Source organism: Elgaria multicarinata, chromosome 17 (genome assembly GCF_023053635.1).
Source record: "Elgaria multicarinata webbii isolate HBS135686 ecotype San Diego chromosome 17, rElgMul1.1.pri, whole genome shotgun sequence".
Taxonomy (NCBI): Eukaryota; Metazoa; Chordata; class Lepidosauria; order Squamata; family Anguidae; genus Elgaria; species Elgaria multicarinata.
In genome coordinates, this window is record NC_086187.1 from 18,257,695 (window position 1) to 18,285,063 (window position 27,369).

Sequence of the window (27,369 nt, forward strand, 5' to 3'; positions counted from 1 at the left end):
CGGGATAAAAATACTCTAAATAAATAAATAATACAATGCCCTCCCCGACAAAGTTAATAGAATGCCAGCATTGGTGATCTTCAGGCATTGGGTATTTGATATTCTCCAACGCTTCTAACCAATCTGAGCTCTTCCTGCTTCAATCTAATGTCTTCATTTATTTTACTTTCCCTACTGCCGTTCTCACTTTTCTGCGTGTTTTTATTTTCTGAATTGGGTGGTTTGTACTTAGGACCCCACTTTGGTTATGTTGTGTATTAAAAAGCAGGATATAAATGTTTTAAATTAATAAAATAAATGGCAAGCATCTGAGAACGGCTTGTGAGGAACATTTTGCCCTTAGGGAATAGGAGAAGAAACAGGTTAACAAGGGAAACTGAAAAAAGAAGGGGAAAAAAGGAACAGGCCAGCCCAGATGGACAATAGATGCAATGCAAACCTTAATTTAATTGATGTATTCCCATCCATCTGGGCAACTGAATTAAGCTTCGCCATCTTGCTTAAAACCTCCCCCCCTCCTCGGCATCCCTTTCCTTTGTCTTTTGAGATTGTGAGCCTGTGTGCAGGGAGGGGCTGCTTGATTCTTATAAACCTGAGAGTCTTTTGATTGAAGAGTGGGATATAAAATTTTTGGAGAAATAAATAAATTAACCAACCTCTTTCAGTGAGCACACAGCAAGTGCAGAATGGGAGAAGTTCTTTTGCCCATGCTTGTGTGTTTCAACTTGACTTCAGTGGAGCCAGTGTCCGTAGAAGGTGGTGGCCATAGATACCTCACATCGCACAAACGCAGCAACGTCTTCCTGGGAGACACTTTCCCTGCGTTTGCCTTTAGCGCGAGTCCTTTCTGATTGGATTGTGCGCGCGCACGTTTGCAAGGATTCCTGGCGGCAGCGCTTAATTTCGCTTGCCCGCTTGCTTCATCGGTAATTCACACCGGGCAACGGTTCATGCTGGCTGCGTTTAGAGAGGGCTCCAGCGAAGTATGAAATGCATTAATTGATGCGGCCGGTCGGCCACGACGGCTCCTAACTACTCTTCGGCTGATTTGATTACTCGGGGAGCTGGCGGGCGGCTCTGCCTTCAAATCGAGGGCTCTTTGTTCTTTCTGAGCTGAGCCCAGTGGCCAGCACATCTTGACAAAGGGGGTGTTTAAAAGGGTGTTCAGACTATTACATGGGGGCGGAGTTGGCATTGCAATGGAACCCCTCCCAGGCTAAAGGGTCCTTGACATAGTGAAGCAGACGCAATGCAACCCAAGATAAACATATGAAATTCCTTCGTATTGAGACAGGTCACTGGTTTAGTTAGCTCAGTGTGGTCTGCTCTGGAGGTGATGGTTCTCTACCTCTCCTACTTAGCATCCTTTGAACCAGAGATGCCCTGGATGGACCATGGTGTTGTGTCTCTCTGAACGCTCCTACTTTCGATGGGAGGCAAATGATGAGGCTTGCTAAGTAATCTACAAAGCTTTTATTAAGCAACAAACGTCTCTTCAACCTGAATAGTGTCTGCCTCTTTGAAACGACCCCCTAGGCAAAACTATGCAAACTAAGCAAGACAATTGTCCTTCAAGAAGAGAAAGAAGTTACTTCTCAAATGCCCTGTAACTTCAAAGTGCCTGGTATGGAGGCAGGTTCTGGAGTAATCGAACTGACTTTCTCACACCTTCCTTCCAACCCGTGCGTTTCAGCTTCTGGCGAACCCTAGCATCAGCTAGCTTGTCGGGATGCTCGCCTCCGGAAGAAGGCTCACTTCCCACCGAGTGTGTAGGATTTGACCTTGAGGAGATAAGCTCTGGAGAGAGCTGACTCCAAGCTGGGGAATTGCCCATGAGAGCTTCCTCCCCCACTGGTACAGGCTGGCTGGTGTCTGGCGCTGCGTCTTCTAGTTCTGAATCTGATTGATTACCTGAAACATCTCCCAAAACAGGGACAGTAGGGTTAGACATGACACTTGGAACCATCTGCATGCAAAACATGTGCTCTGCCACTGAGCTGTGGCCCCTCCCAGAGTGCATAACTTAATGCATTTTAAAAAAAGGACTTTGTGTTCTTAACTTCTTTAACTTTATTTTTTAATTACCAAATGCAACAAAGAAAAGAATTAACAAAAAAAGTCAGTTCACAATGCTATTAACCAACGCAAAATCCTATCTTAAATATATACATCAATATAGGCAGGGACCGAGAAGGGAATAAAATGGGTTTGCTCAACCATATGTTAACGACACTTTCAGTCAGTCAAATGTTTTTATTGCTTTCCTCTAGGGACAAACGGTTACATACAGACGATAAAAAAATACATTAATATTTTCATCATTATATCCATTGATCTCCAAAACAAGGCAAATGCCTGGAGGCTAGTTGGTGGGTTGACTGGTTGAATGAACGTAGTCAAACAACAAAGAGTGTTGTGGCACACGGAAGAGTAACTGATTTTATTGTAGCAGAAAAGTCTAGTCATGGGCTAGACTTCCTCAGATGCATGTTTCTTATCCTCATTTGGAAGGAATGAAAATAAATGGCTATTGAGTGGGAAAAATGGGCCCAAATTATAGCAACGAGTACTTTTAGCTAGTTGATGCCCCTTCCCGGCCCATAATATGTCAGATCCCTATTGGCTGTGCACGAATTAATTCCTTGGTTTCCCCCTCTAAAATTGTAGACTTTAAAGCGTCAGAGCCAACTGGCCCTCTACTTTTTCAATAGCATCTTGGCCCACGGGGATCTGCGAAACAACAAACTCAATCAGCTTGCCGTCAATTTGTGGAACCTGGCTCAGAAGCACGGCTTTGCAGACACAAAAACCATGGTAAGGAGAGGAGGGACAGATCTCGAAACTGGGGTCGTGTGGGTCTGTTTGTTCTGAAGGGCAAGCTCTGCTTCTGTAGCTTTGTTGTTGTCATTCTTCATTTCTAACTGTGGAAGACTGTTTAGCACATGGGTTCTCAACAAGGGGGGGGGAATTTTAGGGTTCCAGGGGGGAATTGGGACCACTATTCAGCAAAGTGTGATGTCCAGTAGATTATGTCTTCCTACACATGTTATTAAAAACGTCCCAGAAAAGTGTCATCTCGTCTGCAAAAGCCAGGCCTTTGCTCTCTTTTCCCTCCCTCCCTTGCAATCCTAGAAGTTTCAAGCTTCCCATTTAAAGGGGCAACACAAAGCATGGGAGCTGAGAATGTAAAAGGGGGCATGCTTTGGGACTAATAAAGAAAAAAAAGATTTCCAATATTATATGCATATTATTTGGAATGCACCTTTTGAGTTAGACCAGTGGTTCTCAACCTTTTTTGCTCCATTCCCCCCTTTCACCATTGTTCAGAATATAATTCCCCCCTTGATAGTCTAACTCAAAAGGTGCATTCCAAATAATATGCATATAATACTGAAAATGTTTTTTTTCTATATTAGTCCCATTTAAAGGGGCAACGCAAAGCATGGCCCTTTTATTAGATTGTAAGCCTATGCGGCAGGGTCTTGCTATTTACTGTTTTACTCTGTACAGCACCATGTACACTGATGGTGCTATATAAATAAATAATAATAATAATAATAATAATTTTACATTCTCAGCTCCCATGCTTTGCGTTGCCCCTTTAAATGGGAAGCTTTAAACTTCTAGGATTGCAAGGGAGGGAGGGAAAAGAGAGCAAAGGCCTGGCTTTTGCAGACAACATGACACTTTTCTGGGACGTTTTTAATAACGTGTAGGAAGACATAATCTACAGAACATTATACTTTGCTGAATAGTGGTCCTAATTCCTCCCCTGGAACCCTAAAATCCCCCCCCGGGGGGGAATTCCCCCCTTTTTGAGAACCCATGAGTTAGACTATCTTGGGAAGGGGGGGAATTATATTCTGAACAATGGTGAAAGGGGGGAAATGGAGCAAAAAAGGTTGCAACCCACTGGTTTAGCAGGATCAGCTATTCCCATCTGTACAGTCATTTAGCAGTGCAATCCTGTACATGGCTACACAGAAGTAAGCCCTGCTGAGTTCAATGGGACGAACTCCCAGTGGGTTTAGGATGGCAACCTGAGTGCATCAAATTCGAGTATCAGGTTTAGGTTGAAAAAAAGGAAGAGAAACCGCAAGGTTCTCCAACTTGGTACCTACCAATGTGTGTCCAATACATTGCACAGCAAATCTCATTGTTTCCAGCAAGCACTGGTGATGCTAGCTGGGAGTGATGGGAGTTGCAGTACAACACCTCAGGAGGGCGCTAGCTTGGGGAAGATGGTTTACAGACCTCCCATGCATGTTGGCTGGATGATTTCAAGTATGTCTTCCCAGCCACAAGGGCTGGAAGTGTGCTCTTTTTCAAACAAAAGCTGAGATGATCAGAACGCTGAAAGTTGTGTAGCGTAAATTGTGACCTCTGTGTTGTTCTGTGCTTGCATGGGGGTAACTCAGTCTGGAACACTTGCTTTGAATCCGTTGAATGGATACAGAAATAATGTTTTCCTTCTTTTATTGTAGAGAGAATTGATTTCTAAGGTGTGCTTACTTCCCTTTCTAGGTCAAAACCTTGGAATACATCAAGAGGCAAAGCAAATACCACGAGCTCAGCCATTTTACAGAGCTGGCACTACGACTTCCTCTGCAGTCGAGGACCTGATGAATGTCTGCCTGCTGGAAAGCAGTTCTCCAAGGCCTATAAAATACAGGCTCCATCTCCGGCTATTATCGCCGTTCAATATCTTTTCATTTTGAAGTGTCCCTCAGCGCATGGCAGATTTATTTGGTCAGAGGCGGGAGGAAAACTGCCCTGACAATGCGAGTCATTTTTGAAATGAGGTTTTGTTTCCCACTGCGCAGCCATTAACCATTAAAAGGGGACTTCAATGCCAACGTCGGATCAGTAAAATGGGATCTTACCAATTTCAGACTGGAAATATTTTTTTATAGATATACCCAGATCTGATGGAGCTGTGAAGGTAACTTGTATCGGCACGTTGAACGGTGGATCTACGTCTGATAACAAGCAGCTGCTGGAATTCCTTTGCATTCAGCGCAAATATATTTCTCCAAGCACATTTGTTCACTGAATTAAAAGCATAATATAAATGGAAAGAATCTCAAATGTTTGTGGTAGATCTCTGAGACGTAGATGGCAGCAAATATGTTCAGGGAGCTTTTGTGGGTAAGCTCTCAATGCATCACTGTATTTTCTTTTTTTAAAAGAATCTAATCAAGGATCGGACACATTTGTATTCATTCCCATTACCCACCTTTCCAAGCAGTGCTTAGCTGGCTCTTTTGTAATCATTAGGCAGACTTATTATTATGCCGCATAACCGAGCCTTCATTTGCCTTTTGATTATAAGTCCCAGTGAGTGACTTGAGGTTTTTTGTTCTTTAAATTGCTAGATAACACAACCCTTTGAAAGAAGGTGGGGAAAAAAAAAATTTTAAACAGAGAAGGATGTGCATGTTCTCAATTCAGCGCCATCAGTATGGAAGATGCCTTTACAGAGGCAAAACCAGACAGGCTCTCCTGGCTGTAAGGAATTTACCATTCAAAACAGACAACAGAAAAACCGAGGAAAAGATGAACGTGGACAAAGGCCGTTACACATATGTGAAAAGGGGGGTAATGTTTGGAATTGGGGGTTAAGGGGATAAGCAAAGAATAAAGCATGCAGGAAAGCTGCTTTGAGCAGGGAAAGGAAAGGAAAGGAACCTCTAGTGCAAGCACTGAGTCATTACTGACTCTTGGAGGGACGCCAGCTTTCGCTGACTTTTTTTGGCAGGCCTTCTAGCGGGGTGGTTTGCCGTTGCCTTCCCCAGCCGTTATCACCTTTCCCCCACCTTACTGGGTACTCATTTTACCGACCTCGGGAGGATGGAAGGCTGAGTCGACCCAAGCCGGCTGCCTGAAACCAGCTTCCGCTGGGATCGAACTCAGGCCATGGGGAGAGTTTCAGCTGCAGAAACTGCTGCTTTACCACTCTGCACCACACGAGGCTTCTTTGAGCAGGGACCTAAAGGAAAAAGAGGCTGCATACATCCCTATGGAGGGAAGGACTTCCTCACACAGAGGCATAAAAGGGAGAATGGATGAGGTATATTGAAGAGCAAGATAGCGTTGGGTGGCTGAGGATGGAGGAATTGGAGGAGGAATAGTCACAGTGAGAAACTAGTGGGAAGAAGGTGATGTCGTGGAGAGCTTTAAAGGGAAGGATAGTGGGTTTTGTGCGATCATTTTAATAGCACAATAAAATAACCTTGCAACGTCTTGAATACTCTGAACACCAGAGCAGCTGAGAGAGGTTTACAAAGTTAGTTTTTAAAAAAGCAAACCTTAGTATGGTGGGCTTGTATGGCACAAGGATTCCATAACAGTGAAGCAGCCATTGTGAAGAGGTTCCCTGTAGCGGCATGAGGTCATTTCGGCCATCAATAAAGAGGACACTTCCTTGTGGTAGCAAAGACAGATTTGTGTCGACGTGTCATTTTAGAATGCGTCAGCCACGTACGTTTGGCAGTAATTCTGTTAAACGGAATAATGAGTGAAAATTCCACGCACACGGAGGAAATAATGCAAAAACCTGGAGTAAATACAACTGGCTGCTTGCATGGCCTGTCCGTCCGCAACTGGAACTGCTGTTACGTCACACAGCAGTTCAGGAGGCGTGTAGGAACGGACGTGTCATGGACCTGGGGACAAAATATTATTAGAAGACGAGAGGCCATGCCAGAACAGAGGGCGGGGGATACATTTCACATTAGGACTGATTCTAACGCACTGGACAGAAATCAAAAGCACCCTAGGACTTGGGTTATTAGCTTCCATGGGCATATGGGTTAGTAGGCAGAAGCGTTACATTTGCTGACGCAGTTTTCTAGACAGAATTCTGCTTGGAGTTTTGCCCTAACAATGTCAGACATCAAGGAAGCAGAGGGCATAGACCAGAGAGCTGTTAATCCACATGCAGAAAAGCCAAGCTTCTTATCAAATTATGCCCCCCACCCTTTTGTCCCAAAGGAGAAAGATGCAACCCTCCCCCCACTTGCATTTTTCTCCCTTTAGGTAAAAACTAACTGGGGCTGTGGAGATTACCACTGTGTGGAGAAAAGGGCTGGCAAAGAAGGGATGAAACAGGACCCTTAGAAAAGAAACAAAAAAATGTACAGGAAAAACTATTGTGGCAGAGCACAAATGTGGCCTTAAGACAGTGGAATTAAGACTTTAGAAAACATTGGTGCTCCTGGAATGGAACCCGGCTCGTTGCATGTTTGTCTCCATCCTACCAAACTCAAAAGAAGAGAGCCCCAGAACGAAGAGCGACGATCAAAACCTATCATTACCTTATATCCCCCTGTCGTTCTGACTGATCAGCAGGGGAAAGAAGGATGGCCCAGCTCCCCCTGGGTAATCTCAGCTTTGATTTATTGGAGACAACCAAGCTCTAAGCCTCCGGCTGGTGCATTTCTCAACACACCTCCCCCTCGAAAGGGACTTCTGTGAGCTTTCCAAGAGGCTCTGGTCTTTCGAGACAACTGCCACCCGACTATTGGTTTAAACATTTATCGCTGCAATGGAAAGGAGCGGGGCAGCATCTCAAATGGTGTTGGCCTCCCTGATTATACGTTACATTCTTGTGAGCAAAAAGGAACCACGTTATAATAAGAAAAAAGAAATCACTGATGATGCATGGAAAACCCTGTATTCTAGAAGTAGCCCAAATTCCTGAATTGACCGTTATGGACAAAGTAGGGACACACAGCTTTCATTAAAGGTCTCTCAGCAAAGACTACACTGGAACTTTGGGTTATCTGACTTGGGTTTTTTAAAGTGTACTGCACATATATTTAGCTTTTAATAGGTTCTCCTTTCCATTGGACAACAGAGCTGTCGCTCAAAAGGCTGCAGTTGACATTTCATTGCTACCCATCTGTACTCAAACATCTGGCTCTGTTTATCTTGGCTTTGGCTGCTTCAGCATGTTCAGAGCTGTGCCTGCTGGTCTCTTTGGTGATGGAGATTTCAGAGATTAGGATCGGGTCATAAAGATGTCATCGCGGCAGACATGGGTACACATAAAACAGCCCAGTACTGTTAACATGAATAAAGAGTTGAGGCCAAATCCTTAACTGCGTTTGCTTTAGAAAAGAGAGCTGTATCCAAAGAAGAGGGCCTCCATCCTAATATGTCAGGGTCGTGCCATTTGTGGCCCTCCAGAGGTTGGGACTGCAATTCCCATGATCCCTCACCGTTGCCTATGTTGGCTAGGACTGATGGGAGTTGTAGGCCAAAACTTGTAGAGAGCCAGAAGTTGCCCACTCCTGTAACGTCTCAGATAATCGCATATAAGAATTTGAATGATGCTCACAAAAAGGAAGAAGATACTTCCAAAACAATAAAAACAGTGGCATTCAAGAATGAGGATTGGATGGGCTCCCAAAAACCGTACACTCAGAAAGCAAAAGGTTTCACAGCTATCAGGTAACCCGTTAAAGGACCAGTGGGCTCCATCTTCATCCAATATCTCCCCCACCAGCTGCAACAACCGGTTGGACGCACATCGACAAACATTAGCTGCCGAAAGGTAATGGACTCAAGTCTTCAGCAGGATATTACTCACATGTCCATGAACAACACAGGGCCAAAGATGCAATGATACACAGGTCGGTCATTCCATTGGCAAGTGCAAAGAACGCTGCAAAGAGAAGGGATGTCCTTTCCTTCCCGACAGTTTAGACTTCGAATTTGATAGATTTGGAAGCATATTTATCTATGTGCACACGCTTCTGCGGAGCCGGCTGAAATCCGAGGCCAAGGCCTCTGCGGTGCTTCCACTCTACCGCCTTCTCGAATTCCGCCTGTAGGTTCCGCTGCAGGTTTTGCTCTCGGCTCTTGCCCAGCGCCATGTTTAGTTTGGGGGCAGGGGCCAGAAAATCTGGAGCGGAGGCAGAACCCTTCTTAAATCCACCCAGCAGTCTGAGGAACTTGGTTTTACGCTCTGAACTTTCAAACGTCGCTGTGCTCCACTGGCCAAAATGGCCGTCCTGAAGAGTAAGATGAGAAGGATTAGTACATGGGTGGGCAGGCGTCAAGCTTGTGAGTTCCACTTTTTTAAATAGAACCCCAAGAACCAGGAACAAAATAGCAGCTCGGGAAGGGAGGAGGTAGATGCAAAATTATGATTAAGGTAGTGGAGCCAATTATCGACTGAAATGCATGAGCCATAGGCCTACTTTGCACATAACGCTAAACCAAGGTGTGGTTTGTTGAAATCTGGCTTGTTGCGGCTGAACCCATCCCCACAAACAAATCATGGTTAGTTAACCAGCTACAAAGCACAAATGGAACTCATAAAAGACCTCCTGTACTATATCACTTCTCCAATCTTGCACAAACAGGCTCCCTTGTTTATTCCGATGACCTCCAAGATCCCTTCCAACTCTAAAGTTCTATGATTCTATGGGAAGGATGAGGCAGCTATATGAATGGGTCCCTTGACTGAATGTGAGAAGCCCTTGTGAACTACAGAGTGACCTGGTTCACACATAATGCTAACCCATGTTTTGCGTTGTTGAATTCTGGGTTGTCATGATATGCGAGAACTTCCATGCTAACAAACTATGCTTTGTTAACCATAACCCAGAAAGAGAAACCATGATTTGTTGATGGGCAGTGAATTCTGGGTTGTTTAAATCATGGGTTGTTGTTACATGCGAACCCAGGACTGTAGGTTGTTCATTGGTTCTTTTACCAGGCTACAGAGGGGGCAGACAAGAACAGAAAAAAAACACCACTGGCAGCTGCTCTACATGCCAGTACTGCAGTGCTGCAAAGGTATTTGGGATACAGGGAGGGAGTGGGTGAAGGAGGAGGGAAACAAGCCAGGAACTGAGAAGACAAACTGAAGTTTGTTCCGTCATTTGCCAGACAAAGCAGGGTAGACCAACAAACCACGGGTTAACCTCCCCCATCAGGCCCAGAGCTAACCTTTGCCCTCTCCTACTGTGAACAATTCTCTAGCAGCATTAGGGAAACACCTAGGTACAACCTCATCCCTGGCAGTTTGAAGGGCGGTGGAAGGTTGAACCATTGTCCCCTGATCTTTCTGCATCTGTAAGAGGTGAGCCCCCACAGAAATACAGGAAGCTGCCTGATCCCGAGTCAGACCACTAGTCCATCAAGGCTAGTATTGTCGACACTGACTGGCAGCAGCGGCTCTCCAGGGTTTCAGGCGGGATTCTTTCCTATCCCTAGGGGATTGAACCTGGGACCTTCTACATGCAAATGTGCCCCCTGCTCTTCTATCGTGCCCAACTCTTCCTCCCCCAGACCAGTCTTTCCCAGTCTCAAGTGTCTGCACACAAGACATATCAGCTTACAAATAATTCATTCTTTCTGGTTAGCCAGGTGGGGTGGGGGGCACAGATGCAGGAATAATTACAGCTTAAAAAAAACACCTGCAATTTGGGAGGTTAACTGAACCCAGCATGTCTCATTCCCCACCCCACCCCTGCCATTTTGAGCTTGCTCTTTGTGACGCTCGCTAATTGGCCTTCATCGCTCCCTATTCTTCTAGGTGCTAATAAACCCTGATAGGCCGTCATCAAGGGATTGGGATTCCCTGCCGAAACATCAGGTGTCCCAAGAAATCTAGAGCCAAATAGACATGGATAAGTTCAACGCACGTCTGGGAATGAAAGGGGGTGATGGGTCAGAAATCCCTTTCCCGTTTCCCCTAATGTAAAGAAAGAAAGAAAGAAAAGAAGGAAGCAAACTTGACAAATGAATTTCATAGGTCGTCAGCATTTCTTTCCTGTAAATTCCTGCTTGGAGCAGGAAATCAGACATCATTGTGGATGTGTTTATCAGATAATCTTAAGTAACTGGAAAAGCCTTCACACCGTCTTTCAAATCACAATCGCGCCCACAAATAGCTAGCCCCGGAATTTACCTGCAGTTTTTTTCCTGCTCTCCTCTCCAAGGCTATGACTGCCACAGATAGTCTAGGACAGTCCTAGACTTATCAACTGCCAAGCTCAGACAGCTGTACAAATCCCTTTGTATACATACAACTTTATATATAATATCACTTATACCAGTCTTCCCCAACCTGGAGTGCTCCAGACATAATTGGACTACAACTGCCAGCATCCCCAGCCAGCAATGGCTGGGGGTGGGAGCTGTGGTCTAGCACATCTAGAAGGTACCAGGCTGGAGAAGCCTGACCTATGCCCTGCCTTCCTTCCGTTGTGGAATTCACAGAACCATAGAATAGTAGAGTTAGAAGGGGCCTCTAAGGCCATTGAGTCCAACCCCCTGCTCAGTGCAGGAATCCACCTTAAAGCATCCCTGGCAGATGGTTGTCCAGCTGCCTCTTGAAGGCCTCTAGTGTGGGAGAGCCCATGACCTCCCTAGGTCATTGGTTCCATTGTCGTACTGCTCTAACAGGAAGTTTTTCCTGATGTCCAGCCGGAATCTGGCTTCCTGTCACTTGAGCCCATAATTCCATGTCTTGCACTCTGAGATTCACAGCAGTGTACATAGGGTTCCCAGGCAGTCTCCTACCCAGGTCATTACCAGCCCCAGACCTGCTTAGCTTCAGCAGGGATGCTGCATCAGGTGCCTTCAGACAATGTCCTGGGACCCAGTCTGATAAGCATGTCGGCAATTTGCCAGAAGCAAAGCAACCCTTTGAGACCACTGGCACTTCTGGGCTTCCAGAGCATGCCAATCAGCACCCAAGATGCCCTATTCACCTCAATATGGAGACGTTTTAGACACAACCTGGTGGGGATTCTTCACAATTTGAGGCTCAATTCCCATCTCCTCCGGCAAACAAAGGAGATTCCCGGTATGGCCATTACTCCCAGCGCCAAGGTAGCCCTCCTCATTTATCAGAGGTCTGCGGCCACATTGTTCAGAGGAGGAAATTGCCTCTGGCAGTTAGCAGGATTAAACTGGGCCCCCCCCCCAAAGCCAGGGGAAATGGCAAACCCACTTTTCCAATCATGGGGAGGGTGGGTGGAAGAATCAAAATGGTAGGGCTCATTAAAGTCCTGTGACAGCTTATGTCCAAGGGCTAGTGCTATTTATAGTCCGCAGTAAATAGAAAACACAATTGCTGCAGCAAACGCATCACATCTAATTCCCCTAAGGGAATTCCTTAGAAAACACAATTTCTGCAGCAAACGCATCACACATAATTCCCCTAAGGGAATACCGTGGGGGGGACGGGACAGGAGGGAAAAGAAATGCTACTTTTCAGGATTAATGACAGGAATTACATCTTACTGGAGGTCGGAGTTTACGGGTCGGCTTTCCAGCACCTCTAGGGACTGGACTAATTTGTTCTATAGCATGACCCTCAAGCCCCCATCAGGTGAGAGACTGGAGTGCCAAGCCACAGACATGACTAGCATACCAAGCTGACAATAGCACAGGGCCGCGCTGTCTTAGCTGAAGGGGGGCCGTTGTGGGATTTGTGCTCACCAAGTCGCCTTCTTCCTTGATGGCCTGCGTTTTGCCTGATTCCCGGTCAATCTCTTCTTGAAGAGCCTGCCGTCTCATCTGGAGGTCGGTCCCCCGTGTAAAAAAAACCCAAAAAGCAAATGAGTCAACTGGTTCAGAAAGGTTAAATTGGACAAGAAGTCATTTTAAAAAGAAAGTTGCTCATGGGAAGGCTTCTTTTCAATCCAAAATAAAAGATGCATTTTTTTTTAAAAAAAAACCTCCTTTCACACACAGAGAGTTACCAAGGGGAAGAGGTTTCCCCAAGAAGAGCAGCTGTTGTATGTAAAATACATGAAGACGATGTTTGGGGACTGGGAAATTGGGTATTCTTGGCATGGAGAACACTGCAGGTAACAAAAAACATGAAAGAAGGGCAATGAAATGCACATTGAGCCCATCAGCCTGTTTGGGCAGCTACTTGATTTTCTAACCTCCCTGCTTCTGGCCAGCTACATTTTTCAGAATTCCCTTGCATCAGAGATAAGGCAATTTCCCCAGTGGCTCCTGGATACATCTCCAGAACATTTAAAATATCAGCTTCCTTTTCTAAAACAGGTGACTGTAGCCAAATAAGAGTTAAGCCCGGCAAAATGAGGACAGTGTAACAAAAAGGGCTGGAAAACTGAAACGTCAGGCTGCAAGTATGAGGACCTCTTGGCCCATCTCAATGCTGAAGGACCCAACACATCTGTCTCCAGCAATTGGAAGCTGGAGGGGGGCGGGGAGGAGGCTTTGCCACACTTGACCATGTGCCTAGACTCGCTTCTGGAAATACAAAACCGCCGCACAAGGAAGATACGGGGTCCGGGTGGCGGAACTGCAGTTGGAGGCTGGAGCCAAGTCCTCAGGCACAATTACCTGCTAGACACAGACCCTCCTTCTCGATTTAGTTCTCAGCTTACGGAGGATCATCCAACTTTTCGGAGAAAGAATCGCGGCCTCTCATCTTGCACCGGCATCACACACAAGCCCTATTCAGGAGTCCTGAACTTACTTATGCTGAGGGAGAACGAGCACGCTCACTCCGCCACCCCCTCCGTCACCATCCTTATCGCCTTCCTCGTGTTTGGGGTGAAATTCTGCAGCACGGGGTTGGCCTGGCGCAGCCCTATGGATTAGGTTTCCCAGCACAAGGCGCTGCTCGCGACAGTCTGGCTAAAGCTGACGGACTGCACTGGGCGTAGCCAGGGCGCCCTCAAAGGTCCATGCTCAGGACTCGGAGCCACGTCTGGAGAAGCATGTAGAGCCCATGCGTGACGGGGGATTTCACCTACCCACCAGGTGTATGTATCTTGGGTCTCCCAGAAGCCCACGTATTGGATGCAACACCTGCATAGGGGCTACGTGGGTGGGGTCCAACACACAGAGGCTGTGATATAGTGGAGCCAGGGCTTACCGGTACTGCAGCACTGGAGTTTTTTTATGGGCAGGGACACGGATGTCACCAGCCGCTCCCTTCGGACATCCCTGTTCCCTCTCTGCTTAGCCGCAATCCTCACAGGAGCTGGAAGGGAAACGAATTTTCCCAGCAACAATATATTGTAACGCAAAGTATTTTAGGGTGGTTTTGAATTAAGGCCCATCAGTTTTATAAAAGACCAGCTCCTGGCGGAGAGAAGGACAGCTAGAACTGTCTTGTCGCGATGTGTCATAAACCCCCACTGGAGGAATCCTCCTCCGAGGGAGAGCTGGAGCTCCCAGACACTGAGGGTACCCCAGATCAGTCACATGTCACCAGACCGGGAGGAGCCTGGGCCTTTGGCGGAGGTGGCTGCAAGTACGTCCTTGTCAGTGGGAGAGGATGGTGCCTCTGAGGCAGAGGCGGAGCAACCCCCTGGCCCATCATCTCCTCAAGCGACAGGCCAGTAGGGCTCTGGGAAGAAGGAGTGCTTGCTTGCAAAGGAGGTCTCCTCAGGAGTAGGGCTCTGAACAGGGAGCTCTGGGTGGAGCTCAGCAGGCTTTGGGGTTAAAAGCCTTCACTGTACAACTAGCCAGTGTTGGAACAACACCGTGCATCATCTCCTGGGCCTTGTACCTTGCTTTCTGGACTGTATCTTGCCCTTGACTTCTGTACTAGTGACCCTCGGACTCCCCTTGGCTGTGCTTTGACCTTTGCTTATACCTGGACCGCTCCTGCCTTTGCCTGATCCCAGACTGGCCCAGAACCCCTGTGCATGGCCATTTGGCTTCTTGGTTGCCTGGCCTTTTGGACTGCCCTGTAAGTTGCTCCAACTCAGAGTCTGCTGCAGCCAATGCAGGACAATATGGATCAACACAAGCGGCTTAAGGTTTTGGACTCTCCGAATGCCAGCATTTCAACATTTACCATTGCACCACTGTATATCAGACCCGGAGTATACAGGACACGCAGTCACGAACCCCACATGAAACTAGGAAAAAGTGCACAGAACTCCGGCATTTTCCGAGGTGGGTGCAACCAGAGGAAGTTCTGTTTCTCCACCTGTGCACGGACTGGACTCTACACAGAACTTCACGCAAACCAGCCGGACGGATGCAACAATAATAACATTCTAAAAGAGCCAAGGGCAGGGGGGGGGAAATGGTACCTTGTCTATATTTATCTCATCACAGTTCCCTTTCTTAAATGCCACAACTTTGATTTCATCTTCCTTTCCCTGCAAAACAAAAGGGACACATGTAAGCATCACGGGGACCTGCTCGTGCTTCAGCACACCGTGTAAAAAGAATGTTGTTAAGGGTGCCAAATTAAAAGAAAAGTTCAGCCTAGGGCAGAAGGCACATTTGAACCAGGCCGGAGAAGTTACTGCTAGCCAAGGTCTGCATGGAACTTGGTGTTGTTGTTTTTAAGATGTTGACCCAGTTACGTTGATCATAAATCATGTTTTTAGATCAGGGGAGCGCAGATGGTAGCTTGGCAGCTACCTGCTCTAGCCCAACGGATCACATGCACACACCCAGGCATGCCCCATTCCAGCAGGCTGTACTGAGAGGGATGAGAGTGGGTAGCAAGGCCATTCAATCAGAATTCCCCCCTTCCTTCCCCATACCTTTTTCCTTGTGTGTCCTGTCTTTTTAGGGATTGCAGGCAGGGACTGTATTGTATGAATGATTCTATATAAGTCTCTCTGGGAGCCTTTTTGGCTGAGGAGTGGGACAAGGACCTCTCCATCGTGCCTGGATCCAGCTCCAGCTGAGAGAGCCTCCTTCCCTCCTGCTACCGTCACTGCTGAGGCCATCAGAGGGAAAGGAAGTGGCAGCCGGGCACCTCTCCATCGTGCCTGTATCCAGCTCCAGCTTAGAGAGCCTCCTTCCCTCCTGCTTACCAGCACTGCTGAGGCCGTCAGAGGGAAAGGACACGGCAGCCAGGCACCTCTCTATTGTGCATGTATCCAGCTCCAGCTGAGAGCGCCTCCTTCCCTCCTGCTACTGGCACTGCTGAGGCCGTCAGAGGGAAAGGAAGCGGCAGCCAGGCACCTCTCCATCATGCCTGGATCCAGATCCAGCTGAGAAAGCCTCCTTCTCTCCTGCTACCGGCACTGCTGAGGCCGTCAGAGGGAAAGGAAGCGGCAGCCAGGCATCCTTCCCTCATGCCTGGATCTACATGAGGCTATTAGAAGGGGAGGAGAGGCAGCCTTTCTACAGTGCCCATGTCCTGCTGAACTTTGCAACTAAGAATCCACTGCCTGAATTCGCTTCTTCCTTTCCCCCCCTCCCACCCAATGCCCTTTCCTTTTGCATCAATATTATTATTATTTTTAGATTGGGACTGTCTTAAGAAATATCTTTGTAAGCCGCCTTGGGAGACTTTTTTGGCTAAAGGGTGGGATAAAAATGCTAAAAATAAATTAAATAAATACAAAACACTTTAATTCGTGCATGCACATCCAGGCCCCCTCTCCCCTTCCTCACGAAGTTCACCGCCCCCAGCTGACAATTAGAGTTGAATGGGAAGCGCTTTTCAAACCTAATCATTGCATGAGGTAAGGGGTGGAGAAGAGGAATGAGAGAGTCTGGATGTGTGTTAGTAGATGTGCATGTGTGATACACACACACACACACACACACTAAATAAATAAAATGAGAGATTCTGTGGCCGTACCTACTTTTATGTGGCTCCCACAGACCTCAAGGTAATGCAGAACTTAGGCAGAAGGAGTATCCCCACCTATGGTTTAATGAGCCTTTCCCATTGGATGGGAATGATGGGAGTTGTACACCAACCCAATTGGAGGGCACCATGTTGGGGAAGATCAGTTTAGACTGGGCTGCTGTCATGCAGTTTCTGAGAAACAAACGTTTTAGAACAAACAGCCCAGCATGCACAAAGGGAAGGTGAAAGCCAAATGCAAGAAACGAAGTGAAACCCAGCTTTGGATACACGAATCGTTTAAAACAGAGATCTAACTGAAACAAAAATCAGATTCCAAAAAGGAAACGTTCCCTTGATCTTAAAAGGGTTTGGAGAACAAGCTGCATGGAATCCAGAACGAGAACAATGGGGTAAGGGAAGAGAGGCGGCAGACGTGATGGAAGCTATTCTCAAGCCATCAGGATAGAGGGAAGCTGACACAGGTCTGCAAGGCTCTTCTGTTTTAGTACAAAGGAGGTCGCAGGGAAAGAGATCTATCGAGGCTGCCAGCCAAGCGTGAAACGCCTGAGGGATGCCGAGATAAGATGGTGATTTGCAGCTGACGGGTGTCTTGGAAAAAGGGCCCAGGGAATCGGGAGCCTTTGGGTTTTTTTTTGCAGAATCACCTGCACACCTAGTGTCCAAAGGCAGCGTTGAGCACCTCCCAATTCATGTCTAACTAAACCCAGGAACAATGCTGTTACTTTGGGTGTCTTTATGTGACCTAATTACTTAAAACACTGCTCTGTTGAATTCCCTATTGCATTTTGAAGCCAGCTCACACTACAAATCTCTCTCTCTCTCTCTCACTCACACACACACACACCAGACCATGCCAAAAATTGGAAAGCATCAGCACTCCACACTGTAGAGAATTCACTTTTTGTAAGGATTTTTGGGTTTAACTCCACCTTCACTTCAGGGTAATTAATCGAGGCATCGCAACTCCCTTCAGATGTGAGCCCCGGCGGCTTCACCTGCATGCCTTGACATTTCTACGGCTTTTTTAAAAAAAGCTCCAGGCTGCCGAGACTGCTACGATGTCCGCTCTCAAGTCCCGAACGAGAGCTCCGGAACTCAGAACGGAAGCCCCAAAACTGGAAGGGAAAAACCGACAACGATCCGAGGCTCCAAAAGTAAACAAAGCATTTAAAGGTCTGAAAAGCGGGACACGCTTCTGATGCCCGGACCAAAGGGCTTCAAACATCTGCACTTAATGAGCCTGGGACTTCTGTTTTCAAACACGTCTAGAAGAACAAGAGTTCAAGGTGAAAGAACTATAGCTTCTCTTCTGCTGCAGATGCCAAGAGGGGGCATTCATTTAATTATATTATAAACAAGTGAGATAAAATATTGCAAGGGAGCATGCTCCTGTTCAGGGTTCCAGCCAGCCATGCCCTTTTCTAAGATACTCCATTCATTCTCTCCCTAGTCTCCCCCCACCCCACCCATGGTCGGTCCACATTCTGTGGCTACTGAGCATGCTCAGTCCTCACTGGACCATTTCCCCTTCACACTTATTCCCCCAACCTTCTGCAAACTTTCTGGTCTTCCCAAGCCTGCTGCTATCTTCCCCTTATGCATATTACACTTCCATTTGTTAATATAATAATCAGCACTCAGAAAGTTTTCTATTAGCACACAGGATATATAACAAGGGGTAAGAATTTCTTGGGGGAGATGTCACCTAACAACAGACAGAGCCAGTGTGGGGTAGGACAGGGGAGACCTGGGTTCAAATCTCTACTCAGTCATGATGCTTACTGGAAGACTTTGGGCTAGTTACTATCTCCCGGCCTAGCCTACCTCGCAGGGCTGTTGCGAGGATAAAATAGAGTACATAAGATGGACCTTGCTGGATCAGACCAAAAGCATATTTAGGCCAGTATTCTCTTCCCACCGTGGCTAACCAGATGCCACTGTGAAGCCCACAAGTAGGACTGAAGTCCACCAGCACCTGCCCCATCACATTCACCAGAAACTGGTCTTGATACGCATACTGCCTTTTACACTGGAGGAAACCTAAAGCCATCACAATTAGTAAGCACTGATGCTCTTATCATTCATGATCCTGTCTAACTGTGGCCATCACTAGTAGAACCATGTGTGCTACTTTGGCTTCTTTGGAGAAAGGGTGAGAGAAAAACACAGGGTTGGATCCAGTCTATGCTAGTCACGCTTACATCCCATTGAAATCAATGAGGAGTTACTGATTTCAATGGGGCTAATCAGAGCATGACCAACTTAGTCTGGACCTGATCCATAATGACAAAAGAATGGGAAACAGCTCATTCTGTTTAGGATGTACCTTTGCTTCTGCCTTTATCCTTGCTTTCTTCAAAGTGGGCTCTTCCAAAATATCTCGGACGCCTTCGTGGTCCCTGTCTTTCCTCTTCTTGACATGCCGCTTGCTGCCATTCTCAAATCTACCATCATCACTCCTTGCTGTGCCATTCTGTGCCCCTTTGGGTTTTTTCGTTTCCTTTTTCCTTCTCTTCTCTGCAGACTTTCGCTCATTCGTTGACCCGTCTTTGTCGTCCACTAAAAGAGCTGGATGACCCCTTACAACTTCCACTTGGATCTTCTTCTTTTTAGTTACTTTACTGGCTCCTTTAGAGTCTGGGATCAGACCTGTTTTGCCATTACCAACAACTGGCTTTTTTTTAGATTTGGCTTTTTTAAGATTTTCATCAGAAACGTCAGCCTGATTTCCCTGGTTATTGGCTGAAGAACAAAGAAATGCAACTTTTTCCTTCTTCAACCTGTTCTTCTTCTTCTTCTTCTTGGTCAGTTTGCTTTCTTCTTCTGATATGTAGACCACATCCTCTTGAAGTTGCTTGCAACCAAAAGCTCTCCCCTTGCAACTCTGTCCTCCTTGCAATTGGCAGTCAGCGACAATGCCATTATCTGAAATTCCATTACTCCTCTTTTGATCTCCCATGGAGGTTAAACAGCAGGCAACTTTCTTTTTCTTCATCACAGCACTGTCCCCTTGAGCATTCTGGGTAAGAGCCTTTTTTCTGTTGGAGAACAACATTTCCTGTGGAATCTGTTTTTTAGACTCATCCTCAATGTCTCCACAATGTAACCCTGAGGAGCAAGCAGGGTTGTGCTTCCTCTTTTTCTCTCTTTTCCTCTTTTTCTTTGCGGTAAATTCATCATCGCCTCCATGGCTGTCAGGAATATTCCTTTTGCGTGCCTTCCCAGTGAGAAAATGGCCCCCCTGCTGTTCTTTTGACACTTCTTCGCTAGGGTCCTCCTCATAATAGCCCTCTCGTTCATGAGAAAGTCTTCGATCTCCCTTTTTCTTGAGTGTCCCAGATATCTTCTCCGTTTCTTTTAACAACTTTGAATCTGAGTTACATTCTGTAATAATGGGAAGGTTTACACATACTTTGTACTTTAACTCAGAGTCAACTTTTTTCTTTTTCTTCTTCTTCTTTGCACCTTTCCGATCTGAGCCTGTTCCTTTCACCAATTGCTTCTTTTTCTTCACCTTGACTTTACTTTGTAAATCACAGTAGCTGCCATCATCACTGTCATCTATTACAATAATCTGGTTTCCGGTAGTACCTTTAACTTTGCTCTGCACAGCGTCCTCAGAATCACTTTTCTTCCTAACCTTTATGGCCATTCTGTGGGGAGAAACACAAAAAAGCATGGGAGATATGGGGGAAGCATTCTCTTAAAGCTCATTCTACACAGATCATTTACCTGAAGAGGACTACAGACAGCTATTTTCCAACTGGTAACTTACCAACGTGTGTACGGAAACCGAGTCATTTGGAACGCCATGCCAAATGGAGAAGGAAAACGTCATCATAAACCATGAGAAATCCAGGGAGGTGCATATTTATTTACTGCATTTCTATGCCACCCAATAGCAAAGTCCTCTGGGAGCTTCACAAAAAGTAAAACCATGAAATACAATTTCAGTATAAAATTTAAACCAAACCACAATATAAAAGTACAGTCAGAATAAAACCAAGCAGCAGTGCAGAGTTTTAAAATAGAGATTTAAAACAGTAAGTTAAAAGACTAGGATGGTAAAATGTTAAAATACTGGGAAAATAAAAGGCGTCGGAAAGAGTATAACATAGGTGTCAGGCAAACCTCTCTGAGGAACTCATTCCACAGCCAGGGTGCCACAGCAGAAAAGGCCCTCCTCCTGGTAGCCACCTGCCTCACTGCTTTTGGCAGGGGCGAACCTCTGAAGATGATCTTAGGGTCCAGACAGGTAATGGGGGGAGGGGGAGAGATGTTCTTTCAGATAACCTGGCCCCAAGCCGTTTAGGGCTTTGAATATTAATACCAGCACTTTGAATTGGGTCCGGACCTGGACTGGCAGCCAGTGAAACTAGAAAAGTACTGGCATAATGTGGTCTCCACCACCACCTGACAATGTGCTATGGATGACTGGTTTACCAAGTAGTTAGATGCATTCAAGTAAATAGTATTACAATTTATTACTAGGCATTCACATGGAGAAATTGGCCTAGAGCAGGGCTGGGCAGAAAGTAAATCTCCAAATGTTTTGGACTTCAACTCCCAGCATTCTTGGCCATTGCCCATGCTGGCAGAGGCTTCTGGGAATTGAAGTCCCCAAAAAACTGAAGATCTGCCTTCTGCTCACCCCTGGCCTAGAGTACCTACACACATATAGACTGGGCCAACTATTGGAGTGAAATGAGGCAAATGAAATTATTTATTGTACATATATCAAACCTTTCTCCCAATGAGCTCAAGGCAGCATACACAGTTCTCCTTTAACTCCCCAAACCTTTAATCCTCACAACAGCCCTGTGGGAAACGTTGAGCTGAGAGACAGTGAGTGGCCCAAGGTCACCCAGTGAAGCTTCATGACTGAATGGGGATTTGAACCCGTGACTCCCCAATCCTAGACTACTCTAACTCAGCCTTCCCCAACCTGGTGCTCTCCAGATGTGTTGGATTGCAAAACCCATCATTCATTGGCTGGGGATTATGTCTCCCCACACCTCCACGTTTTTCTGCGACTCCTTATTCCCTGTTAATTTGACCCAATCCTAGTCCTGTTTTACTGGGTGACCTCGACCAATTTGGAGAGGAGCACAGTGATGGGAGGAGCCTAGCTAGAAGAAGAGAACCAGCCAGTCCCAGGACCCTTGGGTTGGCCCTGTGAGTCGTCTGAGCTCATCAGAGTCGATGTCAGCTGCAAATTACTTTTATTTTATTATTTCTTTATTTTTATTTATTTCATTTTTATACTGCCCAATAGCCGAAGCTAGTGGATAGGGAGACATTTTTTCTCCCTCTCTCAAAATACTAGAACCCAACAGGTTCATTCCATGAAGGTGATTGGTGGGAGATCCAGGACAAATAAAAGGAAGGACTTCTTCACACAGCGCATAGTTAAATTATGGAACTCACTACCACAAGATGTGGTGATGGCCACCAATTTGGATGGCTTTAAAAGGGGGTTGGATAAATTCTTGGAGGAGAAGGCTATCCATGGCTACTAGCCCTGATGGTTGTGAGCTATCTCCAGTATTCGAGGCATTAAGCCTGTGTGCACCAGTTGCTGGGGAACATGGGTGGGAGGGTGCTGTTGCACCATGTCCTGCTTGTTTTTCCCTGGCCGATGGCTGGTTGGCCACTGTGTGAACAGAGTTCTGTACTAGATGGACCCTTGGTCTGATCCAGCATCATGGCTCTTCTTATGTTCTTATGGTGATGAGCATAGAAGAATGCCCCTCCTTGCTTTCAGTGCTACATTTTGCCTGCCTGGGGAAAGGAATAATTGATGTTCTCCTTCTCTTTTTCCCTTAACGTGTGCTGAAGGCAGGGGTCATAGCTGCATGTGAACAAGACCCTATGCCACGTGCATGGGGAATACATCCATGACAAAGCAACACTGGATATGCTTCTGAATATAGTGTAAACGTTCCGGCATGCACGCAATCATGCGTGCAAACAGAACATTCAGAATATGAACGAACAGTGGTGCCAGAAGAGGAAAAACACTTGCTACTGTCAAGGGGGGGAGATCAAATACAAATTTATAGTTTATAATTTAAGCTCCTTGTCAACCAAACCCCCAGGAAATGGTAATTTTGGGGTCTGTCTGTTCTACTGTATCTGCTCAGAGAAAGGAGAGACTTTTGTTTGAGAAGGCTGTTGCAGAGAAGCTATGTCGGCCTGTTTTTGGCTACAGACAGAATTTTAACTGACTCATTATTTATGGGTCACGCTGCAATTATAACAGCAGTCATTGCACCTTTGGAAAGTAATAGAACAAACATGGTGCTCTTCCTCGTGAGCATGTTTGCTCTTGAGAGCCAAGTCCTAGCAAGATATAAATATGAAACAAAAAACAGCTCAAGTTTTAATAAGTCACCACTCTCCCTCCTTTCCCGAAACATTATTATTCCTGCATCTGATGAAGTGGGTTTAGCCCACGAAAGCTCATGCCTTAATAATAAAACACCACTAGCGTTTCAGATGCCATAGACTTTTTTTGTTTTCATACTACAGACTAACAGGACTGCCCCATTTGACCCAAGTGATGTGACATTCTCTCCCCTATGCTCCACTGACACTCACCATATGCCCCAGCTGCTTCGTTGCCTGAAAGTACAGGCTAGAGCAGAGCTTTCCAAACTTTTCATGTTGGTGACGCACCTTTTAGACATGCATCATTTCGCGACACAGTAATTCAGTTTTACTAGCAAACCGGAGGTTAAGCTAACCCCTTATAAGAGATACGGACACATACATAAATTGTAATGACGAAATGTATGGGGACACAACATTTCTCATGAAAACCTTTCATTTATATTTTTAAAAACATATGATTTGCAAGTTAATAACATACATTTCCAAGACTTTGCACATTGAACCAATTTTGTCCAGCTGCGATCGAGCAGCGGTTGAGATGGTATTCTATCAAAAAACTGGATCCATGGAATTTCTTGAATGTGTCATTCCAGGTGCAGCCGCGTCACCGGAAGTGACGCGGAATCAGCTGTTTTGACCCGATTATGCATACTGCGCACGCGCAGTACGTGTACGATCCCTCGACCGTGGTGTGCATACACGGATACAACGGAAGGGGAATATACTAGTGCACCATACTAATCGGCACCTTTGCTGCGTAAAAATGCATGCAAGTTGGTATTGCTTATTTCACATAGACTCAGAGGTTTCTCATTACGTACACGTGACACACCTACACACTGCAGCTGACACACTAACGTGTCGCGACACACAGTTTGGAAAGCTCTGGGCTAGAGTGTTTATGTGTCAGTGGACACACTCAAAGCTAGCCATCCCAAACTGATATATTTCAAGGCTCAGGCTGGCTGGAGCCTTTCCCAGCGGCTGACTTCCATCTTTCTGTTTGAAACCTTTCTGGCTAGGACCTTCTGATCAAGTCAAATTCATTTGTGAGATGGCTTCCCTCTTCCCACCTTAGTGATGAAATTGACTTCGTCAGTGGGTGAAGGAGTGAAACGTATTCCTCATTTGAGGAACTGCCTTCAAGAGATGAAGGATTGCTGCCTGCCCTGTCAAACAGGAATCTTGAGTTCTTTTCACCAGCACCATGTACATTGATGGTGCTATATAAATAAATAATAATAATAATAATAATTTAAGGCAGTGTTACAAGCTATGACTATTGCAGGGTACTCTGGTGTTTTAAACAAAATGCATCAATCGTGGAAGCAGTATGCATCTGTACATACATATTTAAACATCTATGTACATGCATCTATAAAGCCTGGCTCAAATGTTCAAATGTCTTTAAATGCACACATAGATTCAAATACCACTTCCACACTTGAAACATTTTCTGCTGAAAGGGAAGCAGAAACGTCCCACTACCTTAATGTGCAGTGTTGCCCTTTCCCACAAGTACTTCCTGCGACGCTCTTGGTCACCTGGCCTGCAAACAGCAGCGCACATGGAATGAGACCAGAAGGGGCACAGAGACAGAGCACGTGCAGAGTGCCTTTTGCCTCACTATCCAAAGAATCCCAGCCTACCCACCACACACAACTCTCCAAAGGCAGAAGCGTGGGCAACCTAGAGTCCTCCAAATGTTTAGGGACTCCAGCTCCCATAATTGGTGACTACTGTCCATGTTGGCTGAGGATGATGGGAGTTGGGAGTCCAAAACATCTGGAAAGCACCAACCTGTTCCAAAGGTTAGGGCAGCAGTCCCCAACCTGTTGCCTTCCAGATATGTCGCGCTTGCAATTCCCATCAACCCCAGCCAACAGGAGCTGATGGGAGTCGTCGACCCAAATATTTGGAGGGCAGTAGGGTGGGGAAGGCTGGCTTAGGGACTCCCAATCCAGGGTTAGGCTTGAGCCCCAGGACCCCCCCCCCCGTTTAACACCCCCCCCCCGCCGTCCTCCGGCGCCCCACAGGCAGGTTTCCTCCCCCCACTCACCTCTCCGAGAGCGGGGGCGAGGGGCTTCTTTGCCCCCCTCACATCTTGAGCTTCTTCCCTCCCTCAGTCCGGGCAGCGTGGTGCTTCCTCGGCCTGACCCGGAAAGGAAAAAGGCGCCGCGGCCTAGTCGAGGCCTTAAGCGCCGCCCGGCGCCTCTGTTTACGGTTGCCCAGCAACCGCCCTTCATGGCTGCTGCTGCTCCTGAAGAGCTCCCGACTCTCAGCCTCTGGGACCAAATCTGCGCAGGTGGGACCCTCCGAAGACCCTCTCCCTCTCCACCCCCCCCTAAATAATAATACTCTGCTCCAACACGGCCTATTTTTTTGTTAACTGCACTCAGGCAAAAACAATTGTCCTTATTTGACTCATGAAGGGCCGGGGGGGGGGAATGTCATTATTTATTTATTTATTTATATAGCATCATCAGTGTACATGGTGCTGTACAGAGTAAAACAATAAAATAGCAAGACCCTGCTGCATAGGCTTTCATTCTAATAAAATAGGGTGACCATATGAAAAGGAGGACAGGGCTCCTGTATCTTTAACAGTTGTACTGAAAAGGGAATTTCAGCAGGTGTCATTTGTATATATGGAGAACCTGGTGAAATTTCCTCTTCATCACCACAGTGAAAGCTGCAGGTGCCCTGCCCTCTGTTAAATCTGGTCACTCTAGTATAGCTCCTGCAGCTTTAACTGTTGTGAGGAAGAAGGAATTTCACCAGGTTCTCCATATATACAAATGACACCTGCTGAAATTCCCTTTTCTATGCAACTGTTAACGATACAGGAGCCCTGTCCTCCTTTTCATAGGGTCACCCTAAATAAAACCGTAATAAAATTATAAGGCTTAGGGTGACCCTATGAAAAGGAGGACAGGGCTCCTGTATCGTTAACAGTTGCATAGAAAAGGGAATTTCAGCAGGTGTCATTTGCATATATGGAGAACCTGGTGAAATTTCCTCTTCATCACACCAGTTAAAGCTGCAGGTGCCCTGCCCTCTTTTAAATCTGGTCACTGTAGTATAGCTCCTGCAGCTTTAACTGTTGTAATGAAGAGGGAATTTCACCAGGTTCTCCATATATACAAATTTCACCTGCTGAAATTTCCTTTTCTATGCAACTGTTAAAGATACAGGAGCCCTGTCCTCCTTTCTATATGATCACCCTTATAATAAGGGGAAGGGAATGCACCAGACAGGCACAGGGGAGAGTAAAACTAAATATAATAGTAAGGTGAAAATCAAGTTCTAAAAGCTTTAGAAAAAAGAACAAGTTTTCAACTGAGCTTTCAAAACTGATTGAACTTGTGGCTTGCAAATGTTCTGGAGGAGAATTCCAGGCGTAAGGGGCAGCGATAGGAAATGGAAGAAGCAGAGCATGTCATACAAAAGGCAGTATAGTGTAGTGGTTAGAGCTGCAGCCTCCCTCAACCTGGCTCTTTCCTGCTCATTGGACTCCAACTCCCATCAGCCCCAGCCAGCAGGGTCACACATTTGGGGATATGGGAGCTGAAGTCCAAAAGGTCTGGAAAGAACCCTTGATAGGGGAAGGCTGGAGAGCATTCGGACAAGGTCTGGGGACGTGCCCTAAGGTTCAGTGTGCCCTTTCAGTCATGAAGCTCAGTGACAGCCCCTTGGACCAGCCGCTCAGGCTTGTATGGCTTTTGCTGTGCATCTCAGGATTGATCAAGAACAGCCTTCCCCAATTTGGTGCGTTCCAGATGTTTTGGACTTAAGCCCCCATCAGCCACAGTCAGCATGACCCATGGTCAGGAATGCTTGCAATTGTATTCCAAAACGTTTGTAGGGCAGGGGTGGGTGGAAAGTAGATCTCCAGATGATTTGCACTTCAATTCCCACAATTCATGACTATTGGCCATCCTGGCAAGGGCTTCTGGGAGTTGAGGTTCAAAACATCTGGAGCCCATGTTCATGTTTACTCTGAAATATGTACGCCTAGGATTGCAATCTAAACCTTTTTATTTGTGCTGCAGTACTTATCCAATGAATTAATTCAACCAATCGGATAAAAACGTTTCGATCAACTGTAATTATGCCTCTGAGGAATCAGTCGACAGATTGCTTAATACAAGTTTTTTTTAAAAAAAACACAGGCATACTCCTTTCTCTTGCACATGATGGAATACCTGTGCTAAGATGATGCCTGCTTTGTGTGCATCATAAATAAAAACAAAGGGTACTTTGTTTTGATACAGAACTGCTGATTTACCTTGTAGGGAAAGGCATGCAGATAAAATCAATCAATTAATCAATCAACTAAGATGTCTTTAATCAGGTTATAGCCTGACATTTGAGAACTGAGTGGGCTTGAGCAAACTCCC

The 27,369-nt window shown here is 46.2% G+C and overlaps 3 protein-coding genes across 3 annotated transcripts in view; 2 read left to right on the plus strand and 1 right to left on the minus strand.

The window, feature by feature from the left end:
- The window catches only part of VPS35L (VPS35 endosomal protein sorting factor like), an 88,685-nt gene extending 83,743 nt beyond the window's left edge, over positions 1–4,942 (plus strand). The window contains exons 30-31 of the mRNA XM_063143507.1: positions 2,668–2,814; positions 4,525–4,942. Of these exons, the coding sequence (XP_062999577.1) occupies positions 2,668–2,814; positions 4,525–4,623 (246 nt within the window). The 3' untranslated portion in view covers positions 4,624–4,942. The remainder of the gene's footprint in view (positions 1–2,667; positions 2,815–4,524) is intronic.
- A 2,934-nt stretch (positions 4,943–7,876) lies between these two features.
- On the minus strand, positions 7,877–25,128 carry KNOP1 (lysine rich nucleolar protein 1). The gene is made up of 5 exons (XM_063143510.1): positions 25,029–25,128; positions 18,903–20,229; positions 15,051–15,119; positions 12,463–12,540; positions 7,877–9,017 (listed from the first exon to the last, which is right to left on the minus strand). The coding sequence occupies exons 2-5, from the start codon at positions 20,226–20,228 to the stop codon at positions 8,706–8,708; spliced, it is 1,785 nt and encodes a 594-aa protein (XP_062999580.1). The 5' UTR covers position 20,229; positions 25,029–25,128; the 3' UTR covers positions 7,877–8,705.
- Positions 25,129–25,203: 75 nt separating this feature from the next.
- Positions 25,204–27,369, plus strand: part of IQCK (IQ motif containing K) — a 37,699-nt gene continuing 35,533 nt past the window's right edge. Inside the window, exon 1 of the mRNA XM_063143529.1 lies at positions 25,204–25,274. Within this exon, the coding sequence (XP_062999599.1) occupies positions 25,214–25,274 (61 nt within the window). The 5' untranslated portion in view covers positions 25,204–25,213. The remainder of the gene's footprint in view (positions 25,275–27,369) is intronic.